This window comes from Schistocerca serialis, chromosome 6, assembly GCF_023864345.2.
Source record: "Schistocerca serialis cubense isolate TAMUIC-IGC-003099 chromosome 6, iqSchSeri2.2, whole genome shotgun sequence".
Classification (NCBI taxonomy): domain Eukaryota; kingdom Metazoa; phylum Arthropoda; class Insecta; order Orthoptera; family Acrididae; genus Schistocerca; species Schistocerca serialis.
Window position 1 is genome coordinate 423,284,538 of NC_064643.1, and position 26,178 is coordinate 423,310,715.

Consider the following 26,178-nt stretch of genomic DNA (forward strand, 5'->3'; position numbering starts at 1 on the left):
GTGAGAAAATTAACATCAGGATTGATTGTCATGAAGTACATGGACTTAAGGAGTTCCACTACTTAAGCAGCAAAACAACGCAGCACGGATGAAGCAAGGAGGACATCAAAAGGAGACTAGCACTGGCATAAAGGGCATTCCTAGCCAAGAGAAGTCTACCAGTATCAAACATAGGCCTGTGGGAAAACCAAAATAGAAGAGAATCGAAGAATTTGAGATGTGATGCTGCAGATGAATGTCGGAAATTAGGTTTACTGATAATTTACGGAATGAGGAGATTCTGCGCAGAGTCGGAGAGAAAATGAATATGTGGAAAACACTGACAAGAAGAATGGAGAGAATGAAAGGACCTGTGTTACGACATCAGGAAATGACTTTCATGGCACTAGAGGGAACTGTAGAGGACAAAAACTGTAGAGGAAGACGAGATTGGAGTACACACCGCAAAAGACGTAGGTTGCAAGTGCTCTCTTCTGAGATGAAGAGCTTGGCGAAGGAAAGGAATTAGTGGCGTGCCGCATTAAACCAGTCACAATACTGATATGATCACGAGCCCAGAAGAGGCGCTACAGGCGATATCGGATATCGTGCTGTATGGAAAGCACTCGCGTCGGCCGTCTGCTGCCATAGCACATTATCGCCAAATTTCGCGTCACTGTGATTACGCAGACATCCGTCGTATGTCCCGCATTTGTTTCTGTGGATATTTCACAGTGCTGCTTGTCCTTTAGAGCTGACAACCCTACGCAAAAGCCGCTGCTCTCGTTTGTTAAGTGAATTTTGCTTTTCTCAGCATACTCTTGACACTGTGGTTCTCGGAATATAGAATACCCTAACGATTTGCGAAATGGTGTGTTCCCTGTGTCTAGCTCCAATTACCATTCCACACTGAGAGTCTGTTAGTTGTCGTCGTAAGGCCGTAATCACACCGCGAACCTTATAACTTGTTCACTTGAGTACAAATGACAGCGCACCGCATTTTTATATCTTGCGTACGAGATACTACCGCAATGTCTGCATATTGCAATCCACATGACTTTTGTCGTCTGAATGTATGACAAGTAGCTACTGAAATCGGAGAGAACACTATAATACTGCTACATCGTAAAAAGAATTAAGTATACTCGTTTAGAGCAATAGATAGACGACGAATGTAACGTCGTGTTGCTTGTTCAAACACACTCATTGAGGCAAAGATGTGGTTTGTCGATTGTGTAACGACGAAGAATACAACTCAAAATCGAAAAGGAGGAACTCTGCAGGAAATATCACCAGTTTTCCCGATAAAACCGATCAAATTTGTCACGTGTAGTATGGTAAGAGAAAAATATAACCTGAGCGGTTACTTAAAGAAATTCGTGAAACATTACAATAAGCAGGCTGTACATACGGCCATGGCGTCAGCTTCCAATACGAGTGTGATTAAGTTTGAAAAAATTTTCAATGACGACCTAGAGGTTTACTGCAGTTACATAAGTGTGCACGAGCGCCGCAGCGGCTACAGGGTTGTTGCGGCCGGAATGGGGAGGCTTGGCGGCCGCGCGGCGCAGCAGGGCCTGGCGCAGCGCGCGCGCACCGGACATATAAAAGGGCGGCCGGACATGGCGCCGGCACTCGAAGCCGCAACGTCCAGCAAAGCCCAGACATGTGCTGCCGTATCGCCGTCGCCTCCTCTCTGCTGCTCGTTGCTGGCCTGGCCGTCGCCGAGATAGGTAAGTCTGCCGCCAGTACTTCAAATCGGCGCCATCGCAAACGCTCCAGCGGTGTCCCAAACTTGAAGCAAATTTCACTTTCGTAACGTGCTCTCGTTGCAGTTGATTCCATTTTTCTGCACGTCATTTCGACGGCCGATGCAGTCGTCTGCTTAACGTGCTGCGAGTTGCATTTTCTCTGCCTTTACTCTAACCCGACTTCGTGTTCAAGTTCTATTGCGAATTTAAATTCAGAGTGACTCAGTCATTGTGGCCGCAACACGGGCGTCTGTGTATCGATAGATACACGTTGGCTTGAGCTAGGTAGATTCTAGTGAGTTTGCTTCAAAGCTTTCAACTCATTTCGATTCTTCTGCTAAGTTTGGCGTTCTATGTTAAGAAAGCCCCTTGGCAGTCTTTTCCCATTTCTATGGACAAAGCCCTCACTCACCATAAATTGTTTTACTGGATCAGTAGAAGTTCTCATACTTTTTGATTTTATGAACTGATTCAAAAAATATTTCCTTCCTCCAATCGCTTTGTTGCTTGCAAAGTATGCTCAGATGAGTATTTGTTTCACGTGTTACCACTCACAAATTTTTCAATAATATTCTTACTGTTCCTGTACTGCAGCTGTATCTGCGTCACTATCCCTATTTTTTATGCTAGTAGAGTGTTGCTTTTGCTGAAGACTCAGTATAATATTTTCCAAAAATGTTATGTGTAACGCGACGCATTGTACACCACATTAGGGCAGTTATAGGGATAGTCAAGGAGAATTTTTTGCAAATCTTGGTAAGTAATGGGAGATATAAACATTTCAGAATAGATCTAGAGATCTTGTCAAAGCTGTACCTTTGGTCTGGAATGATCTACCATACTTGTTCCAGTTATATTCTGACATCAAAGTTATTTTTTTTTGTTCCTTCTCTGGATCTTACCACACAACGATCGAAACTGAAATGTAGTTTCTTGCTTGTCACGAAGATAGCACACGCAACAGCCAAAATATATCAGAAAATTACGCCACTTATTGCAGCGGGACGCCTTTGATGATTATATAGTACAATTTTTTTTAAAAAAGAGAAAGAAAAGAAGAAAAATACCGGTATAGTTGCAGCTTATCTGTTGAACAACACTACAGCGTTTATTTACTCGATTCTCCAGCTGATGTTCCATGTGCAATTCTAATCATAACTGCTAAAAGTAAAACCGGAACGCTTCATTTTTTCATGCCACTTTTGGACGTTTTAAGTTCGGTTATTCCGTTCCAGTAGTGTATCACGACTCAGCTTCAACTGTGTCATGTAAGGTATGTTGCTCCCTTATTCTTAGGGAGACAGAACACCGTGAGCGCAGCTGACAGGTTGTCATGACTGCCAGAAAATTTATCGGAACGGCATATTGTGTATGAACTATTCTTGCCTTTCAGCGACACCTCTCGGCGTCAAGACATGTGCTGACGACCAGCCTAACGTCGTCGAATGTCGGCGGAAGGCTCTACAGGACGCAGTGCCACATCTGGCTACTGGTGAGTACTGGGAAGTACGTCTGTTAACGGTAAGGTCTACTCCGCGTGTAACAGAAACAAGCCCATCTTTTGAACGGATACGAGTACAAGATTTTCACTACTGGGAACTATGCGAAACTTCTTTGATGTTTAAGTTAAATAATAGTGCTCAGTAGCTCACTTGCGACATTCTTAGAACACGAAGTTGTATCCTGACGTTATTTGTACTTTGCAGGGCATCATAGACTGAATGCTCTTTAGCAGTTCTGATGTACTACCTCCGTCTGATATCTCAACATTACATGAACCCATGAATGTTATATCAGCTACATCATGACTTGATAAGTAATAATAATAACGGAATGCAGAATGCCTATAATTAACTATAATTTGCCAAGCTATAATGCCTCTTACAGCTTCTTGCACTTGTTATAATTTGGTGAGAAGCACTTATGGACCCAGTGAGCTTACGCAGTTAACTCAGATTACAACCGGTGAAAAAATTAGAATTGTTATAATGTTAATACAGACAATTCAACGCAGATAAATCACATAGAGGTAAAATACATAAGACATTTGCCTCTATGTTAAGCAAGTGAATTCTGATGAAGCCTTGGTAATATGACAGAGGGCAGCATGTATCTTAGTGGGGGGAGGAGAGAAGGGGGATTGTGGGACGGGTCAGCTATTTACATCAACCGGAGACATCTTCACAGGAAAGGAAAGCAGAGCTCCGCTGCTCTGGTCGAAGACGGGCCTATCAGGGCCGGACGGCCACCGTGTCAATCTCTGGCGGTATGAAGGTGTCTGGGGTAAGCACACCGCTTTCCCGGCCGTTGACGGCTTTACAGACCTTGAAGCCGCTGCTTCTCATTCTCGTTGGCATCACGAGGCTTAGTGACCCCGTTCCAGTCCTCCCGCCAACGCACAATCTCTGGCAGAAACAAGAAATTATCCCATGTCCTGTGTGGCAATCTTTTGTTCTGGAATTTTTTGTTGATGACAGTATGTTTACGTTTACAAAATCATCGAAGTTTAAACTTTTCTGTTTTATAAATAAATGTTTGCCGCTACCCATCGTATTTATTATCAGATAGCTTTAATTCTTATATAAACATTAAAGCTTTTGAAGTAAAATAACTGTATACAGTTTCGAAGTGAGACGCTTACAAGAAAAGAACCAAGAGAATACGAAGGTGCTCGAAACGGCGAATCTGCTGTCAGATGCTACTTGCTTTAGAAATTTGTGTTATGAACCTGGGTAGCCCCGCAAGTTTTAAACTGGCTTAAATCGGTCGAACAATGAAGAAACGATTAATGTATTTGTCCCCTACAGCATTACATAGGAACCATTTTGTAAATGCCTTTCGATCTTCCTACCTACTCTAAGACACCATTCATGAACTCTTAAGTAAAGGTAGAGCGTATACACTCCACGCAAAACAAGATTATGTTGAAGGATAGCAAGCATAAGCAGGTAACCTTCGTAACGTTAGTTTCAGTGTGAGATGAGCTGTCGCGTGTGAATGACTGACATCTGTCCGCAGGCATTCCGCAGATGGGTGCCGCTCCCATCGACCCCATGGACGAGCTGCCACCGCTGACGTGGCAGACCAACTCCAGAGGGCTGGCCCTCAAGTTCCGCCTCGACAACGCCCGTTTCACCGGCCTGGGCCGCTCCGTCGTCGACAACCTGCAGTAAGTTTCGTTTTCTCCTCATCGTGTCGGCAGGCAACTGCTGTACCGCTGTTCCGTGAAACATGGATCACCACATGCGCCACGGTGTGGACTGCTGGCGTTAACTCAGCTGTGTAGGTCGACTGAAATTGTCTCGGTCTTCTCTACAGTCACGCGCACACCGGCAGACAACAAGATGCTTGGTTGACTCCAGAAACGCGTGGCAGTTCTCATTTATTCCTTTTAGTCTCTGCGTTTTGCCCTGCAGCCGCGCTCACTTCTTTAGGAATTAAGTTTTTTCCAAAGTATTAACTCTCTTGAACGGAGACCAGCGATATACATACCCTTGTTAACTACCACCTCCCCTCCCCCTCACCCAAATCCCATTATATCCATTGCTTGCGACTGTCAGGTTATTCGCTGTTTTAAACCTAGTAAGAGGTGCAGCCAAAATTGTTACTTACACATTTACATGGGAAAATACTTGGTCGGCTCTTTCTCTCTCATTTACACGAATTTAATTACTTCGCCACTCCTTCTTTCGTAGTATGTATGGGTACTAGCTTCGAGTTAATGTCTTGTTGACAACAGACATTTTACATGAATATAAGAAGTGCAAGGATTGCTTGCTGACTGTGTTCTGCAGTGCCTCGGAAAAAAGGTGTACCTTTTCAAAACCTCCCTAATCTAATTTACTGTGTATGAGATTGTTGGAAGAAATTCGTCTGCGTGTCAAAGTAGACGAAACACCATGTGTTATAGGACCAGACCAATCAGGTAGTAACGTGTTTTGTCATACAATATGATTTCCAAGTCACTGGATATCATTTTCCTAAGATGTTGTTCACTAAATAAAAGCTATTGATTAGGTTGATTTTATAAGCTTTCAGTATGTGAGGATGACAGAATATCTGAAAATAATAGATCGACTAATTCCATGTGAAGCTTTCTATGTTGATCCCTCTATGACCTCTAATTTCTGACTCTTAATGTTCATCCATTAGTTAGAGCATTTCACGCCTCAAGTTTGTGCCTCACGTCGCAAAAATCGATAACGCAACTTATCTTGTTCAGCCAGTATCACATTTAGGTAGTAATCGGAACTTGTTGCGCTGTCTGTCGTCTGTCTGTATCTCACTACCTACCCACCGATCTATTTATCTCTCGCTCGGATCCCGAGCTCTGTTATCCACCTGTATTTTGCGTCATTTAATTCGGCGGCATTGTGTTTCCAGGGTGGATAACGTCAACAACCGCATCCGCGTCGTTACCCACATTGACGGCGTCAACGCGTTAGAGGGCGCCTACGCCATGTCCGGAAAGATCCTCAGCGTCCCTCTGGACGGCAGTGGTTCCTTCAAGGTTTCTATGCGTAAGTATAAATAACCACATAAACCAGTAACAAAAGACGGGTCAAATTACTGTGGGTTATATATTCTAAATACGTAAGGAAAAAATAAAATAACAAATATTCTAAATCCATTACTATTTTCATATGCCGATATCATGTCAGCCTAAGGCATAAGCTGGGATAGAGTAAAGGTGTAATTATCCGCGTGTATCAGTGTGTCTTATAGTATTAACGAATGTCATATCTTCAAATAAATATCAGTAAGTTATAACATTTTCGCGAATAAAAGTAAGCGGAAATTAGCATAGACCAATCTTTCAACAGCGACGCATATCACTGACACACAACTTTCAGACGGTATGTAACATTTAGCTGAAATATTTGACAATTAAGTTCAAATGTTGCTTCACATATCAACTTTATCAGTGAAAACATTAGCACGTGGTAGCCAGTCTTAAAAATCCTGAGAATGTTCTGAATGCTAGTGTGAAAATTAAGCCAAACGTAACAGAATACTTAGTGAAAGGAACAAACATATTAACGAAGTGGCTATGTAAGGAGAACAAAATAAAATGTATAGTGATGGCTGAGGGTCTTTAAAATTTGAAGGACCAATGACTAATTGGTAGATGATGTAGGAATATTGCCTTTTTCGTCTGAGAAGTGTGGTGTGCGATTCAGTTGTGGACAGAGTTTAAAAAACAAGTGGGCCGAGTGTATTGGCTATCAAGTTTATAGTAAGGATATTAGAATTACTATTTCGGCTTACTGTGTTGATGTATGTAGAACGAATCATCCTAATTGGATACTAACAGAGCCCTGGTCGTCACATTTCAGGCGGAGGCAACGCGGACGTGACGTACGCTGGACACCTTGAGACTGCTGACGTGGATCAGTCATACCTCAAGGTGGACTCTGTCAGCGTCAAGCTCGACTTGGGCCAAAGCCAGTATGAACTCACTGGCCTCTTCGGGAACTACAAGCCTCTAGGTAGGTCATTAGCGGAAAACTTGCACACATTGTTTAATTGAATACTTTGCCTTGCTATCATCATCATCATCATCATCGTTATCGAGAATTTGACGTCAGATGATGTACAAAGACCCCACCATAGTTCTGCAAGCGTTACGCCCTTCATTTCTGTGTATCCTATCTATTTATATGCACGTTGTGTAAACTCATCTACACACTTTACATTGTCAAGGTAGCGATCTTTCCTTATTTCCTGGATTACAGCAAACGAATTACTTGATCTAATTATTATCTGTTCCACTGGAAGTATGTCCCGTCCACGTCCGTTTCAATTTCATTTCATTTCATTTCATTTCATTCAGTCTTGTCTCCCACGTGTCACCTCATACATCTGTTGTATTCCTGTCGATCATGCAGATCTCTTACTCGCTTGACAGCTCTGTTTTAGAATGTGTGTCTAAACCTTAAATTGATCATAACAACACCCAACCATTTACCATAACGAGCATTAGCAAGATGAGGGGGATACTTCATGCCCATCCTCTCCAAAAGAAAAAGAAATTAAAAAAAAAGTTGTAAACTGCCGTTGAATTGGTTACAAATAGGTGACCGAGAGCAATCAAAACCCAATTTCGTGTTTGGTTGCCTTGCTCCAGCTACTTGTACAACCACCTTGTGTGCATCTGAGGCCAGTATATATGAAAGTAATACTGCGCTTCACAAGCATTCATTGCAATCTTCAACGCATGCGAATAGATATGAAAAGTGGACCGTGCGCGTTGCTCGAAAATTGAGTGCTCGTAAACCAGTAAAAAGTCACATATGTACTGCGAGTGTCTCAGCTTGAACCAAAGATACCGTCCAAAGAAATTACAATCGAAATTTGTGATCTCCATTTCTCAAAATTTTTGCACACCTCCGGCATAAATGCTTAAACAGCTCTGAAATACGCTGACTCAGTTGGACTATCCAGTAGCCCTACGTCAACCAAGACTAAAATTAAATACGATATGTAAAAGCTGGTTGGGAAATCCCACGGTGTGGATTCAGTTGCCTGTCGGAAAATGTCTTCTTCGCCCTCGCACATTGGTCCCTTTCCTTACGGACGTGTGAGAGCTGTAGAATGTGCATTCGTGAAGATATGTGAGTGTAATTGATGACTGTATAGCTTACTGTTACGTTCGTGTTTTATGATGACGATGATGATGGGGCGAAGGAGGAGGAAACTGAGGGAGGAGCCCAGTGGCGACACACAGCCGCCTCCTCTCGAATAGCACTAAGGGGCCGCCGCGTTTAACGTCCACATCTGATGAACAAAGCACCGTCGTCAGTATTATATGCCCTCACTTCATTAGAAATTGCGGAGAGGTTTGGAAAAAAATCCAGGACACTGACGGAAAGACTGGTGATCAGGAACTTTAGGCCACCATCTCTCGTCCCGTCGCCGACCAAATACATGGCACTGAAAATTTCATCCACCATCAGGACTGGAAGCAGGTTAAATCCGAATCGAGTGCCACCGCACAGGTGTGCTTCAGCGATCTGGGCTACGACAGCAGGTTCTACCAAGCTAATATGAGAAGACAGTAGAAAAAATGGATGTCACCGTGAAGTCAGTTAATCCAGTGGAATGAATGCTTCACATCTGCGGTGAGACTTGTATTCATGATGTCAACAAACTTAGATTTTCCACTGTCCACAAGTCACTTCAGAGGAATTCTGAGATTGTTCCTTTCAATAAGTAACGGATACTTACCTACCCCATTCTTCTACGCCTCTGACGAAGGCGCATCAGTGATAAGTTACATTATAATCTTATTTTGTTTGCTTCTCCCCCATATATGTATGCGCTGAAAACTCATTAAACTACGGTATCATTACAGTTTTCAAACCAAACTTTCTCATTTTCAGTTTCTGCCAGAAGATCAATTTCAGACTTTCATTTCTCTGTTTGCAGTGAACGCCGGAAATATGTTCATAAACAGCGTCGCCACGAAGGTTGTCCAACCCGAACTCCTGCCGACGCTGGAGAAATGGTTGGCCGAAGTATACCGCCAGCGTGCACAAGCCGTCTTCAGTACTGTACCCTACGACCAGCTCTTCCCTAAGAGGTCCGTTTACAGAGATTCCTTCAGCGCGGTCTAACCACAACATGCTTGATGTTTCAATTATTGCAAAACTTCCTATTTATTTCATGGAATCTATATTTCCATCACTAATGAAACGAGGCGGCCTGTATGTCCGCAGTTGTTTGAATGCATAAAACAGGCTATTTGTTTGAGATTGCTACTATCAGCGCACGTGAGATCCGTATCTACCCGAAGACTGCAGTTGCACCAATGCACACATTTCATTCGTTCCTAAGGCTCGCGCTACTTATGTTAAAGTACAAACGTAGACATTTCTCTCCCTGTAAGATAATCTAGTTAGTAATTAGTTACACACACCAGGACATTTCGGTCAAATACAAATTGTAGTGCTGAACTAGGTAGAGCAATATTCAAGACATTAAACTCTCTATGGTGTTCAAACTATCGTCTGTCCATCCAAATTTGGTTTTTCTGTAGTTTTCCTAAATCATTTAAAGTACATACTGGGAGGGATTCATCGACGAGGCCACAGACAAGTTCTTCCTCACCCTTCTCAATTTCAGCAACTAATCTCTGTAACTACATTTCTGTGCACTGGCCACAACAAACAATAACCCTAAGGCGGGCATTGTATAACAAACCAATATCAGTTATGCTTTCGTTGAATTCGGCCCAGAAACTTTAATGGGTATGGCGCTTGTATAGACATTCCACACAATCGATGAAGGTGTCTGCTTTTTTGGTGCTTCACTGTGTTTAGCTCCATCGAATTAGGTGTTTTTCATGCTGTTTTACATAAGAGCAGAATCTATAGATATGAAAGTTTATAACAAATCTCTCATGTTGGGTACAAGGTGGTCAGTATTGATCAAAGCGCTCTAGTGTTTCAAATGGTAAATTACGAACAGTGACAGAAAATGTTTCAGTTTTCGGAAATCTTAGTTTCTGTCGTTTTACATCCACAGGATTTAATTTTCTCGAGCTGTCAGTAATTATATCAAACTTTGTGCAGTCTCTTTATAGCCGACAAAGAACCAATGTACTACTACCCTGTCTTCGAGTACATACTGGAATCAAAGGCGCTGATGATTTACAGAGTGCAAATTTCTTTTACGAACACAGAGAACAATCTCGAAGCAAGTTCTTACTTCAAAGTAAGGACGGCAGTATTTTGAATATATACGTACTACCAATTAACAGTGTATTTGTATTAAAAAAGACATTCTGGGTAGGACCAGTTTGTCGAAGAATCAGTAACGACTGTTATATTAATTCTAGCGTTAAATAATGATATAACTGTGTGTATATTTTGAAATATTTTAATTATGTGAAGTAATCTGTCATAAGTAGTAAAAAGATCTGATACTATTTTGATTTCTGTCTTGTCAGCAGTTGTTTCCCAAGAATGGAAATTACAGTGTTTATTTCCAAGAGTCGCCATCTATTAGGATGTCATGTAATATATAAAAAAAGATGAATACCACTTCATATGGTTTGCTTAACTTGCCCGAGGTCACACTCGGGTAGTGCAGGGACGAACCAACGTGTAGGTAATCTCAACTGTCCAAATCATAAACATGTTCATATGTTGCTCTCCAGCATCAAATGATTTGCATGGTACGAAATTATTCTTAATAATTCCATAACCTCGTATGACACCATAACGATACATATTACAGGTAACAGTTATTAGCTGTGGTGGTTTTGTTAGCTTTGTCACTTAAACTAATGAAATATTAGTGTGCTTACATCCGATGACAGAACACAGACGGTTCCATATCAAGACGTTATCAAATCTATGGTCTGATAAGTTTGTCAGCTCGGACTTTTATGCATCGTACATCATGTGTTTCTCGAAGGCGGGTTGAGTGATTTACTTTTCTTCCAGTGTCGAATATACGCAAAACCTTCCCTATCTAGTATTCAGCAGCTTTCGCACTTTGCTTGGTGCACTAGCCGACAACAACGAGGTCGATGTGGTTGAGTACATTAAACTAGAAACTTTCACTATTCGCAAGGGCGGTAAAGCTCAGACTAGTTTTACGCTCGCTGCTGGAGATGTATGTCAAGTGCTCTATACAGGCATCGTAATTACGCAAACCATTTCAGGAGCTTCAGAAGAATACACGCTACCCTATAATACCTTCTTGAAGTATGTACATTGGAAATACTACTGCTCTAATGTATTGGGATGTGTATAATTAGTTATGAGCAAATTGCTACAATCATATTCAAGATGAATATGGTTTCAATCACCACTTTGTCGCCTTTATTATTATTGTTTTTGTAACTTTACTTAGTTATTTTCGCGCTAGCCCAGGTGATTTCGTAGATAGGACTTCGTTACTTCTTTCAGTCGCCCTTCTCATCCTGAGGCAGTACGCCATCTCTAATAAGCTCGATATCGATGAAGTTGCAAACCATAACGTTTTATGTTCCCTTACCAGTAATACACACCATTGAGAAAATTGGGAAGGGGCTACATTGAACAGATAGATTAAAACAGTGTGTCGGACAGGGACTCTATCGCAAAGTTTTGTCGTGGGAAACGTTCTTGATTCTTGTGAGCAGATATCACATCATGGCTGAGATAGCAATGCCTCTCTCCTTCAGATTTGGACCAGGTTCCCAGATTTCTTTGCTGGTATCAAACGTTCGCTGCTTGAAACATGTACGTTTGAAATATGATAGAAATTTCGTAACTGATAGTAGCCTGAAACACAACTGTTAGAATTGGAATCTCACGTGAACGTGTATTTTATGCCGTCACTTATGAACTTTTCCCTATACTGAACTTTCCTGACTACGAGAATGTGAATTTAATGTTGGCGCGAGAATGTGAACTGTCAATAACTTTAAAAGAAACAATCACTGTATGAATTTACGCAACACAAAAACTGAATCTGTTGCCACTATTCATTTTAAATTAACTCTGGTAATACAGCAAAACTTGTTCAGTTTGAAAGTATAATGGTCCCTACGCTTAGTGAATGTTATCTCTGAAATAATAGAATTTCCTACCTTTATCTACACTATGGTAATGCTCTTTGCGTTGCTCTGTGTTAGTACTTTAAATTCTATCGTTAGCAACAACTACTGTACATGGCTTGTCCTTAGCATACAATTTAATTAAACCGAATATGACTGGGACAATAACTTCTTGAGGAAATAGTTAATCAAACATGACATCGATCTGGGAACTGGTACTGAATTGGGGTAAGTGGCAATGTGGCACTAACTTTAAAACTTGTATGTTGACTCTTTGAAAATGAATAATGCTCACAATTATCACATTAAATAAACTGATTATACATTAACAATTAGCTCTACAAAAGATCTGATGTCAGTGCTATACTTTGTCTCAATCATCAGTTATGAATACACTCATTGCATTGGTAACAATACCACTTACTTTACCTTAATTATTTCCAACTTCTGTTGCGATTCCTTTCAGTTACCAAACATCATAGTATTCTGCAAATAAAAATATCATTACTGCCTGTGGCGAGTAAGTATATATTCAGCACACATCAGATACAACACGTCTTTACACTTGAGAGACCTCCATACATTACTCGCTCTAAAGTTACTCTGACACCTTACCCATAGCACCTCGAATCAGCAATCGCTGTTGAGCAGCAACGCTATTACACATCGATACTACATCTGACCATGTATCGTTCAATACAATATTTTTATACAAATCTCGAATTAATGTACCCTGTGTATATACGTTTCATAACCCTGCTGCCTCCTCCTGAAGAATTTGGCAGGATTCTTACGGCAATTGGCTGTAATTCTTAACATTAGATAAGTATAGGCTGATAAAAGTTTGGGAATGTAGTATACAAGAGGTAATTAATAAAGGAATACAAATATTTGTGAGCATCTGGCTCTTTTAATAGCATAAAAGTATGATGGTTAATTTGTGAAGTATTTTCTTTAACAATCTAACATCTGTAGTTAGGTGGCGGTAAGTTCCTTAGCGACCAAACTGCTGAGGTCATCGGTCAAATAGGAATCGTGAATGTACAAATAGTCAGGTATGATAGTGCTCATATTTAAAATGTAGCCTAATATCTAAGAAAAACACAATATGTAGTTTGAGCAACTCGATCTTTACAAAGTACATTGGAATCAAAAGAGCCTGAGTTATACAGTACAGAGTTATAGAAAAACATTACTATTTACAAATTTGTTAAGATATGTAGTGCTCATATGCACTAGTTTGTGAGATCAAGCGTCCATTTATAACTTTCATTCCATAGTTATGACTAATTATAGACAGTGTTACACAAAACATAGTGTAGCTATATCACGAGTACAAAATATAAAGTAAAGAGTGAAAAAGTAAAGGACAATGTCATGGTTGACGTAAAGTTACAGTGCAGATGGTCTGGAACTCGAGAATCCATAGACATTAGTTCATATCTCTTCATCAGAGGAATGTATGTTTAAGTCATGTTATCCTCAATAATATTTTAAACATCACTAGGAATGTCAAAGCAGTGAGATTTGGCGTTTAGCACATTCATTGGCGGTAGCGGCAGGTATAGAACCCAATAACAACTCAGCGAATTATATATTATGTGCTGCCTAGTACAGTCGTGACCACAATGAATGTTGTCATACAGCTCTCTCGTTTGTAGTGTATTATCGTCGACATCAGTAAGCTTGCATAGAATTAGACTGTTGCAGACAAGTAAGCGACTGTTTGTTTCATGACCATCCCAGTGAATAAGGTAGAGGACAATAGCGTAAAGAGACTGTGAAGTATGACAGTGGTGGATATCAGCTCAAAATCCTAAACTTACGTAGGTAAAAACTGCATTATTTATGACAGCGACATCAATATATAAGTTAGAAATTGTCTTCATAGTTCATTATCTAACAATATAGTACAAAGAGTATGTTTTAGACTCATAGCTTTCTAGTTGGAAACTAGTGATAAATACATTTACTGGTAGTGGCTGTCTGCAGAACAGGAGTGGTTATATATAGCATAACAGTGGCTGCGCCAGTAAGCAGACTTGAAAACTTAATGTATACAGGCAATAATTCTAGAAAATAGTGCATGAAGATCGACAGTAATAAATGACAAAATACGTAGTTCACAATTAATCGGTCTTAAGCTGTCAGAACTCATAAGAAAGATCAGTATAGTAGAAAATCTTTGTAGTACATGAGATTTGAAAATTGTATTTTTGCAGATATTGACTACACATAAGTAGCATACCTCATGTAGCGAAGTGAAAGTGAAAGAAAATAAGAGCAGATTTAAGGAATGTGCATACGTGTTGGGGAAATTGGGAATAAGGTAAAGGAAAGTGTACTTTTGCTGTAAAAGAAAATCATTACCGTCCATAGTCGTCAAATTGGTCAATAGACATGAAAATGTTAAAGAAATAAGAATAACTTAACAGCTAGTAGCATATAGTACAAGCATAGCTTGCAACGCATAGACAAGAAAAGAAATAGATGTTGAGAAATGGCTCGTTGTACATGTAAAGCATGAGGAAATTATTATGCTGGAACTGTTAATGGCATAGTTAATGCAAACAAAAGTAATATCAGGAGGTACTAAATGTCAGAGTACATACAATGTAGAAGCATCATTAGTTCAGAAAAATGCAGAATATCAAGCGGAACATGAATGACTACTCAACCATTCAAAAACAATTCTTTCCTTTGTAATACAGGGAGTGATGTATGTGTGTACCCAGTAATGTCATGTTCTTCTACAATAGTTAAAAAAATAATATCTCTATTTCCATTAATCCATTATTGTGTTTTCATTAACTTCAAATTATCAAAATATATTACTCGTTACAACAGTGTGACCTCTGTGTCATCACTTTTCTTTACATTATTACTTACATATAATCTTTATTATCTTTAGTAGAACATCGTTTTGTCTTCATTATTATCACTTCATAAAATATTGCCACAATCAAATTGAATCTTTTATGTAGCAAACATAAAAAATCATTAATTTATGTCATTCTTGGCATTGCTATAATACTAGTGTAGCACGCTAAAAAGAATTGATTAGTGACAGCATGTAAATGGATTTGTAGTATACGGATGTTTCCCTTAAGTTTACACTTTGTTTTCTACTATAAAACCTGCATGACAAAAAATATTGGTATATGTCGAAGGATATGTGAAACATGAACGTTTGGAATATGACTGAAATTACGTAACTATCAGTGGTCTGAAAAAGAACTGTTACATTAAGTATGGCTTGTGAACATGTATTTTATCTCGTAGCTTATGCGCTTTGCCCTGTACTGAACTTTTCTGACTGCGAGAATACAACTTTAATTTAGGTGCGAGAATGAAAAGTGTCTATAACTTAAAACCAAACCAAAACTGGATGTCTTCTCCGAAAATGACCTTGAAGGTATAATTAGAGAATGAACTCTTGAGGGTAACATCTTAGATCACCTGGCAACAAACAGACCTGAACTTATCAAACAGTTAACGCAGAGGAAGGTATCAGTGATTATAAGGCTATAACAGCATCTGTGACGACGGGTCCTACAAGGAATGTTAATAAAGGTAGGAAGACAGGATACAAATTTCAGAATGTATCAGCAATCAGAATCAAAAATTAGGCGATGAGGACGAAGATGTGGAGAACAAATGGAAATAATTCAAAGGCATCGTTCAATATGCCCTAGACAAACATGGTTTAACAGCCGTGTTAGCAAAGCGATACGTAAACAACGAGCACTTCATCTCAGATTCAAGAGACGTAAACATCTAGCTGACGAACAAACGCTGAACGAAGCGAAAATGAGCGTAAGGAGACCAACGAGAAAATAGTTAAATCATTTTGAAAATAAGACGTTGTCGACCGACCTGAGTAAAAACGCTATGAGATTTTGGTCTTACGTAAATTCTCTCTGCGACCACTCCGTCACCGAAACGGAAGATAACGGAGAGAATGCCGAAATACTGAATTCGGTCTCACAAAGTTGTTTCACCGCGGAAGATGATAACACTCTCCCCCTCCTTTTAATTTTCTTGCGCACATCGAAATGTCAGATATTGAGATAAGCTATCGCGGAATTGAAAAGCAGCTACAATCGCTTAATAGTGGAAAGGCTTAAGGACCATATATGACAGCTATAAGATTTTGCGAGAATACTTGCTCCCCATCTAGCAGTAATTTATCGTAGATCGCTTGGGCAACGATAGGTACCTCGACTGGAAAAAAGCGCAGGTCATTCCTGTTTTTAAGAAAGGCCGTAAGGCAGATGCACATAATTATAGACCCATATCGTTGACGTAAGTCTGTTGTAGAATTGTGGAGCATGTTTTAAGTTCGAGAATTACAACGTTCTTGGAAAATGAACATCCCTCCTTTAAAAATCAACATGGATTCCGCAAAAAGAGATCTGCAACATGAGATCCACAGCGCAGTGGACAATGGCGCTCAGGTTGATGCCGTGTTCCTTGATTTCAGTAAGGCATTTCACACGGACCCGCATTGACATTTAATGAAAAAAATACGAGCTTGCGGAGTGACGGCAAAAACCTGCTATTGTCGCTTTTAACGGAACTAAATCGACAGATGTAAAGATAGTATCCCGAGTACCACAGGGAAGTGTGATGGGACCGTTGCTGTTTACAGTATATATAAATGATCTAGTAGAAGGCAACGGATGCTCTAAGACTATTCGCAGAAGATGCAGTGGTCCATACCAAAGTAGCAGCACCAGAAGATAGTAAGAATTTGCAGAACGACCTGCAGAGAACTGATGAATGGTGCAGAATCTGGCAGCTGACCCTGAGCGTAAATGAATGTAACATATTGCGCATACATAGGAAAAAGAAATCAACTACTGTACAGCTACACTATTGTAGACAAAATATCTGCAGACAGTTTCTGCCGTAAAATACCTAGGCGTAACTATCCAGAGCGACCTTAATTGGAATGACCATATAGAACAGATAGTGAGAAAAGCAGACGCCAGACTCAGATTCATTGGAAAAATCTTAAGGAAATATAACTCATCCACCAAAGAAGGGGCTTATAAGGCGCTTGTTCGCCAGATTCTTGAGTATTGTTCATCTATCTGGGATCCATATCGCGTAGGAATGATAAAAGAGATAGGGAAGATCCAACGAAGAGCGTCGCGTTTCGTACCGAGATCCTTTAGCTGGCGAGAGGGCGTTACGGAGATGCTAAAATAATTCCACTGGTAGACGTTACAAGAGAGGCGTTGTGCATCAAGGAGAGATTTTCTATTGAAATTTCGGGACAGCACTTTTCAGGAGGAGTCCGAAAACATATTACTTCCCCCTACATACATCTCACGTACGGACTACGGGGAGAAAATTCGACAAATTAGAGCCAATACAGAGGTTTACTGACAATCATTCTTCCCACGCACTAGTCATGAGTGGAGCAGGATTGGAGGGATGAGACCGTGGTATCGAAAGTCCCCTCCACGACACACCATTAGGTGGCTTGCGGAGTGTGAAGCAGATGTAGAACTGCATGAATTTACGTAAAACAAAAATTGAATGTGATGTAACACTATTGGTTTGAAACTGGCTCTGGTAATGAAACAAAACTTGATTAGTTTGAAAGTAATAGTCCCTATGCTTAATGAATGCTATTTCGGAACTAATAAAATTTCTCGCTCTTATCTGTGCAATAGTAATGCTCTCCGCATTGCTCACTGTTAGTACTTTAAATTGTGTAGTTAGCAAACAGCTATTGTGAATGACTGTTGCTTACCGTAATGTTAAGTAAATCGAATATGTCCGAGATAGCAATTTCTTTAGAAAAATAGTTAAACAAAAATGACATAGATTTGAAGCTGGTGTTGACCTTGGGGCAGTAACAATAGGGCACTGAAAGAATTTGAAAGCATTTTGACTATTTTTAGACCGTGGCTGTCTCAAGAAATATGTGATGGTTTTTTAAATTACCGGTACCCTCGACATGTTTCGAGGGAATACCTCATCTTCAGGCTAAATCGCATAACAAAAACAATTTTACAATAAGGTCATACTGATGATGCATAGTCTTTTCGTAAATGCTGTGGTTATCCTGTGGAAGAAGGGAAAACTTAGTAATAGGCGAAGTCACTTTGGGAGCTGGACGGATGTTTGCATGAAAATGTTTTGTAAAGATCACTCACTTTGTTATTCAGCTGTGGCTGTTATTCTGATGAAAAAGCACTGTGGCGGCCACAGCCATTATGAAACACTTCAGATGAATTTGCAATTGCGAATAACGACCACCATCGGCTAGAGAATGGAATGACGCCAATGAAGATTTGTGCCGGAATGGGGACAGGAACACGGATTTCCCGCTTATCGCTAGCGGGCGCCTTTATATGTCGATAACGGGCGTGTGACTTTCATGTACTACGTCTGATTTGTATGGGAATACACATTACGCATGTGCGAGTACAGATCGCAGACGTATGGTTGACGCCATATGGAAGTTTGAGTCTGGCAGTGAGTCGTGCGTGGATAGCGAAATTGTAAGGCGACCGCTCACGATAAGCAGTAAATCTGGGTTCGTGTCCCGGTCCGGCACAAAATTTTCATTCTCGTCATTCCATTCTACAGCCGATGGTAGACATTATTAGCAATTACGAAATCATCTGAAGTGTCTAGCACAGTAGGTTTATCGGATGCCTTGCTGCATGTGTGAATTCCTGTGAAGTTGATATTTTGGGCTAGGTGAATGAATCTTGGGAGAAAATAAGTGAGCGAGATGAAGCAGCGTTATACGCCCAGGCACTACTCCATCAAATCCTAGCTGCACAATGATTATCTAAATCAAAAAGTACATAGACCTTAGAATGCTAGCTTGTTCTGAAACCTATTGTTTGGGGCCATTAAATTCCAGAACACAGTGAATGTGAGTATAGCGTAGTATTTGTGTTCAAGTTAAATATATCAATGTTACTGACAGGTATTCCAAGTAAGTCTTTCAAGATAATAACATTTTGGTAAAGAAACTGGAACGGCCTGGGGCACTGTCGGCGATTGTTGTTTGCGACTGATGATGGTTTGAACGACATTTTTCAATGCTTCATTTAATTTTTCCAACTTGTGTTTCATTAAAATAGAATCATCTGATCCGATGCCAAGTTGTAACCAAGTGCAACACTCGACGTCATTGGAGATATGTGGCCGCCAGATGTGAGAACGCGCCCATCTCGACCAGCGCGCCGCCGGTAGTAACGATGGAACGCGTTCCTCAGCTGCTGAGAGTTCAGGATGAACGAAAAACGGAAGCACTCTTACTCCGATACAGAGATCTGAGGAAGAAACTTTATTGCACTTCAGGCAACAGCACTACTGGCTGACGAAACTTAAAATCAAAAACTTAAAATCAAAACATTTAGCTGAGCATTGTCCTAAAACTTAATCAGAATGGCATTGAATAACGTGATAGCAACGTGCGCAGTTTTTCAAAACTAAAGCTCACAATCAAGAAGTTACATACTTAAGATTCTTCCACGTGCCCATTTGGTACTAAAAGATTTTTATTAGACAGTAGTGGTGCTCTCTAAACTTAGTAACTTTACTGAGATTAATTACACTTGAAACAATGCCAGTAAGCACTTATGGTAGTATGTGAATGACATAATCAGCATTATCGATAGCGTAAACTAGGATTTCACTTTAGTGTGGTGACTTAGTCCGTCTGTAAATAAACAAGCACTAACCTAGTAAAGTAGCTAACCAAGTACTAGACTAACAGAAAATCCCAGCTTACGGAACAGCTTTAGTAGTAACCAACGCATTAGATTAATTTATCACTAAAGAGTTAGACCAAATCTCGCTGTAGGACTTAGCAAACAAGAGCTCTAAACAAATACTGAGAAAAGTGGACGATCAGGACAACGAACACACGACGTAATATAAATGCGCAGACATGTGTTCAACGCACAAGCATTATCAAAATTCCGACGGAATACTCAAAACATCTACAGCGCAACACAAGGCGACCATGCAACCAAGCACGACAACGTTAGTCCAACAATCAAAAAAATTAACAATATCTTGATAAATTACTAAAACGCAGCCAGCTAAATTTAATGCTGCAGGAACACGGCTGTCGGAAACCACGTGTCATCGAATAACACCACAGAGTGATCATCCAACGCACAGCAGTCTCTCCAGTGTTACTTCACAAGTATCTCAAAACACACTCCCAGTAGAGCCAACGCATCTCATAAAACATTATTCATGGTATCTTTGGTATATTAGGAGCACAAACACGTACTACATTCATCTCAAACACCCGGGACGTCAGCTTGCAGGTTCGTACAAGAAAACATTCTTACTGCAGACAGCAGAATCTACGAATTCGATCCAATGCTTTCACAACCAAGCTCAAAGAAAAAGACAAAATACCTTGAGCACTTAAGCTACATGAAAGAACACTAAACAACCCGTTTCTCCACTGTACTAGAATCACGGTGGCAAGAGTACCAATTTCTTCGTTAGTAGCTTTCCTTTGCCGGATATGTTTCCGATGCTTCAAAGATCCAGTTGTTCTCAATTTATGATTGAAGGACGTGTAGGGTGAGTACGTTGAGGATATCTTTTAGCGTATAAGTCTCTAGCTCTCAATTTCGTTGGCATTCTCCGTAAATGAGAAGCATATCGAACCGTTCATCGAAGGACTACACCATTCACATTCACTTGATTAGACGATACTAGTATACCGTTCGTATTAGTGCTGTATTGTGAAACCGTCGAACGACGTTTACATTTCAGTGGAACGTTAGATGGATAGTGTTACACATCATTGGATTCTTCTCGATAGCAGCTATCAGAAAATAAGTACCAAACTATAGCACTCCATTAAAAAAAAAGAAAAAAAGTTGACCTTCATATCTCTGACGCCACCCCACCTAGCAACAAAAAACCAAAGTCATATTATGGCCCCGTTCTCCATTGCAACATTTGTCCCACAAACGTTTCAGCTACTATTATACTTTCGGAGTTATTCTAGGTGGCAATTGTTAATGACTCACGGTGTATAGCTATCCACTTATTGTCACTTACAACTTTTTATGCTGGGGCTGTGATTACCATGTTTATGACTAATTAGAACACTTATTTCTATTACCACTGGCAATTTTAGCTGTTCAGTACGTTCTTGGCATATTTTATCAGCATAACACAAAATGTGGGTCTCTCTCTCTCTCTCTCTCTCTCTCTCTCTCAATCTGTCTGTATAGCGATAGCGATGGAGACGCAGATAGAATGAGTACTGTGGTGGAGGGTAGACTTTAACGTAGTAGGCAACAAGATGTTTGGTAGCGTTGTTCATATATATTTCAGATAGTCGGCCATAGAGGAAACAATCAAAGTATTGATACCTGCATGTAAATGATGTAGTTTACCTAACGGATGAACCTCACGCCTGTATAAGGGAACTACATGACGACATAAACACCATCTCTCCACAAAACCAGTTCATCATTCAGACACAGACAAATGAAGAACTTAGTTTCATAGATCTCGCTATACTCTTAAGAAACAATGGACACAATTAAAGATGTACGGGTACACACTAAGACTAGTACTTTGATCCACAACCAATTTAGCACCCATAACATATAAACTAGCTTGTTTCGGATACTTAATGCTCCCACTGAACAGAATATCTATGAACAAACATGACGACATAAAGGAATTAAAGACAGTAAAGTAAATAGTAGATAAAATCAACAACAAATGACAGACACGTATAAAACATCATGAAATGTACATACAGACTAATACAACACAATGCAGACAAATTAGAAGACTGTAAACAAAAAAATGGCCCATATTAACATACAATAATGAAGTCACACACAGGATGTGCAACATCCGGATGAGACAGTGAGTGAAAAAGCATATCAGGTTAATAACACAATGCAGAACAGACTTAAGGCAAACCACCAACTCTGACTATTATAACCGGTCTGGTATCTACCAAATAAGTTGTAATTGATGCCAGTCTGTATATGTGGGTCAAACGTGTAGAAATTTCAGGCCCACGTACACAAAACACTCAGAGTATCAACATTTGGTGATCACCAAATAACATAGAGTCAGAAACCAACGAATGTAGAAATCGATTTTGATATTCTTAAAACTGGCAACTTCTTGCGCCAAAAACTAACAAGAGAAGACAATTACCACACACAGGACTAACAGACCACCGATAGAATGTATTTAACCAATAGAGACCAAATACCAGAGTAGAGGAACTGTATAAATAACCTCCTTTTAGCGCAAACAGCATTTTATTACCTTCTGTATTAAAGTCTTCCCGTCTGCTCCACACTGCTAACTGTTTCTTCCCCATCTGCTTCTTTCTCTCCATCTCTGTGTGTGTGTGTTGTTGTGAGACACACACACACACACACACACACACACACACACACACACACACACATCCGCAAGCTAAACATCTCACAATTCATCAGCGGTTGATATAACGTAACAAGCGTCAAACAGACACAGAACCGAGCAAAAGAATACCACATAGCTGTATAATAGAAGGCAGCTTTCCTCGCACAGACATAATAGGGTTAGACGATGTGAACCCCGATGATATGCCAGGAAGGCCATCTCTTAAGACGCAGGGTGGTGGTTTGTTTAACATCGGCAACTCGGCTGTCATGGAATCAGCAGAACTCAAATGAAAAATCCATTCCTTATCCAGTAAGATGTTCGTATAACAGTGAATGAGGCAACTCGAAGGCGTGCATTGATTCCAGCAGCAGTGTCTGCCTCGGCGAAGAGTAAGGCATCTTGCTTGGCTGCGACGTCGCCTGCTTGCCAAACTGGATAGATGACTTGGCGAAAAGTGCAGCGTCAGTGGCTTTGTGGGCGGGCGCCTGACGTTAGACATTTCTGTAGCAGCAGGACGGGCAGCGGCTCCAGCAGTGGGTCAGGTTCGAGGCATTCTGGAGTGCATGCTGCGAACCCGAGACCGCTGGGAGACGCCCAGGGACTGGACGACGTCAACCTGTCGGCCACCCCCTCGCAGTGGTTAGGCTCGAACCCCAATATCATCAGTTCACCTAGCAGAAGAAGTGGTCAGACGTATGAAAAGCTGATTAACTTACAATGGGCTATCAAATGGACTGGAGTATGTCCCAATGTCGATGGTAGCCGAAGACAATGATATTATTGTGTCAGAGTGGTGAGTCTTTGGGGCTGTTACGACCACATGAGGAGGGACTGAGGCGGCACAACCACCATGGCAGGAGATAATTCAGCTCGCCACTGTGGCAGGCTGAAACGTCTTGCACCATGATCGCCCGCCAGTTTTCTGGCTCCAGCAACGGGATTATACAGACAGCTATCTTGCTTGCCTTGTCACAGGTTGCGACGAATTTTCAGAGAAGGGATACTGCCTCGTCACTCCGCCCCCCCCCCCTCCCGACCCATTTCGGAGATGTGGTCCAGCAATTCTCAGATTGCTGCTAAATCAGCGAATAACTTAAGATAACGTAGTATTGCTGACATTATCTTACACTCCTGTTAACAGATACTGCTATCTCTTCTCCTTTTATACACACTACCCCACACTGAAAGAAGTTTGGTACACTCATATTTTATTTAAATTTTATCGATGATTCCCGCGATCGTTATGTAGAGGAGTATGAATTATGGAGGCCTTAGATAGACACAGGGTACACAAATCAGGACAAGGATTAAAATCCTACACAAAGATGAAATTCGTATTACTACGATCCTGTGCTAGTATCTGATGCATTACTGTTGGATAAGACGGAATATTCGTTCTACACTAATGCACCGCTTCTGTGTGACTGTAAGTTGGTAGACAGTAAGATCAGTGGTTTTTCTTAGGAAGTTTGAGCTAGTAGCACTCAGTACTTTCAATGTACTGGGTAGGTATGGTATTGGACATGTTCGGTTTAGAGTTTTAGCCCTTCTAGTCGTTGCCGTAAAGTTGGTCTGAGACATCGCACTTTGTGGTATTCGGTAGTATCCTGCTGACCCATAGTTCTAACTGTTCTGTACCGTTCGCACATCCCTGCTCGTGACAGGTGGCGATCACTACCATTGGGTCAAATACGAAGTATACGTAGTGCACTCTTGTTCTCTGTGTGCAGGGATGTCCCATGGGAATCCCTCCGCACCGGCACCCCTAGAAACAACTCTGTTTCACACATGTCTGTCACATCCTGAATCGCACTGGTAAGAACACTAGACAAGGAATATTCGACTGATCTCTCCATGCATGGACAGTGTGCGTTACTACCTTTCTTAATGTTCTACCTAAAATTATGTCCTACGCACAACCTTCCCGCGACGGTACTACAGTGTGGCGCGACCAACGCCACATAGGTGTCACCCTCTGCCGACGACCACGAAGGGCGGCCAGACCCAGCAACTTGGAGAACGCTTGCAACCAGGAAGCGAGGCGGAACAGCGGAGCCCCAGACTGCGTCATCCTACTACACGACGTGTTCCGGACAGAAGATGCCTTTGGTCGGTATCGGTGACACCGTGGATGGTACTGAGTACCTTCGTGAGTTTTAGTGAGCTGTGGTGATTGGAGCGGTCGTCACCCAGGGGTCTGAATACCGGGCGTGTTCTATGTGGCTCAGCTGTGTCGTATATTTAACTAAGAGAACTCTGCGGGAGGGGGAGTTCGAAAACTTGTCATGTTATTCATTTGTACTGTATTTAGATGGTTATTTTCGTGTCCCATCCAGAGACAAATTCTGTTAGTTGTGTTTTCTTTTGTAACAGTTTGCGTTGAGCAAAGACAGACTAACGAGGAACTGCAGTAATTTTGATAGACTGAGTGCATGTTTTATATTCACTTCTGGTGGTAAAGTTTTTCTTGTCAAGATGACACATTAAATTAAATTAAAGTTTGATTGTAAAGGTTTATTGACATATTGTTTTAAATCAATTATTTCTTGTAGTTTTTAAAATATTTCAATGGGTAACACAATAAAATTATGCTTAGAACTGTTGTAATACGCCTACCTCCTCACCCCAAGCCATTCCACTTAATGCTCTGTAACACAATGTTAGCAGGGCGTGGTTGTGGTGCGAGGCGGTAGGTGCGGTACGAAGTATTTTATTTTTTTAATGATAGTTCACTAAGATTGAACTGTGTTATATTTTGTAAAGCCGTTAGTACTGTGGTGTTGTATTGTTTCAACATGACAGCCAGAGAGGTGATTGGGGTGTCGGGTAGCGTTGCCGAGTTAGAGCGGCGGCTGCGAGAAGTTGTTGACCGTCCGGTTGTAGCGCCGCAGCTGCAGGAAAGCGAAGTGAGTGACGCCGTATCCAGCATTAAGTGTGCGCTAGGTGACTTACAGTCAATAGTTTCCTCATTTGAATTCAGTGAGCCGTCACGTTCACATATTAATAGAGAGCTCGGATTATACATTATACAGGGCTATTACAAATGATTGAAGCGATTTCATAAATTCATTGTAGCTCCATTCATTGACATATGGTCACGACACACTACAGATACGTAGAAAAACTCATAAAGTTTTGTTCAGCTGAAGCCGCACTTCAGGTTTCTGCCACCAGAGCGCTCGAGAGCGCAGTGAGACAAAATGGCGACAGGAGCCGAGAAAGCGTATGTCGTGCTTGAAATGCACTCACATCAGTCAGTCATAACAGTGAAACGACACTTCAGGACGAAGATCAACAAAGATCCACCAACTGCTAACTCCATTCGGCGATGGTATGCGCAGTTTAAAGCTTCTGGATGCCTCTGTAAGGGGAAATCAACGGGTCGGCCTGCAGTGAGCGAAGAAACGGTTGAACGCGTGCGGGCAAGTTTCAGGCGTAGCCCGCGGAAGTCGACGAATAAAGCAAGCAGGGAGCTAAACGTACCACAGCCGA

General features: G+C 41.0%; 2 protein-coding genes across 5 annotated transcripts in view; both read left to right on the forward strand.

The window, feature by feature from the left end:
• LOC126484453 (putative beta-carotene-binding protein) overlaps positions 1-26,178 on the forward strand; it is a 143,085-nt gene that overhangs the window by 67,435 nt on the left and 49,472 nt on the right. Inside the window, exon 7 of one of the 4 annotated variants that reach the window (XR_007587855.1) lies at positions 10,019-10,659. The exons of the other annotated variants lie outside the window; for them this stretch is intronic. The gene's annotated coding sequence lies outside the window, so the exon portion shown is untranslated. Of the gene's footprint in view, positions 1-10,018; positions 10,660-26,178 lie in introns of those variants that run through there. 4 annotated transcript variants of the gene reach the window in all.
• Positions 1,585-10,659, forward strand: LOC126484452 (putative beta-carotene-binding protein). Its single transcript, XM_050107973.1, has 6 exons — positions 1,585-1,712; positions 3,124-3,222; positions 4,749-4,899; positions 6,114-6,250; positions 7,067-7,219; positions 9,159-10,659. Exons 1-6 carry the CDS (start codon positions 1,646-1,648, stop codon positions 9,344-9,346), a joined length of 795 nt encoding a protein of 264 aa, XP_049963930.1. The 5' UTR covers positions 1,585-1,645; the 3' UTR covers positions 9,347-10,659.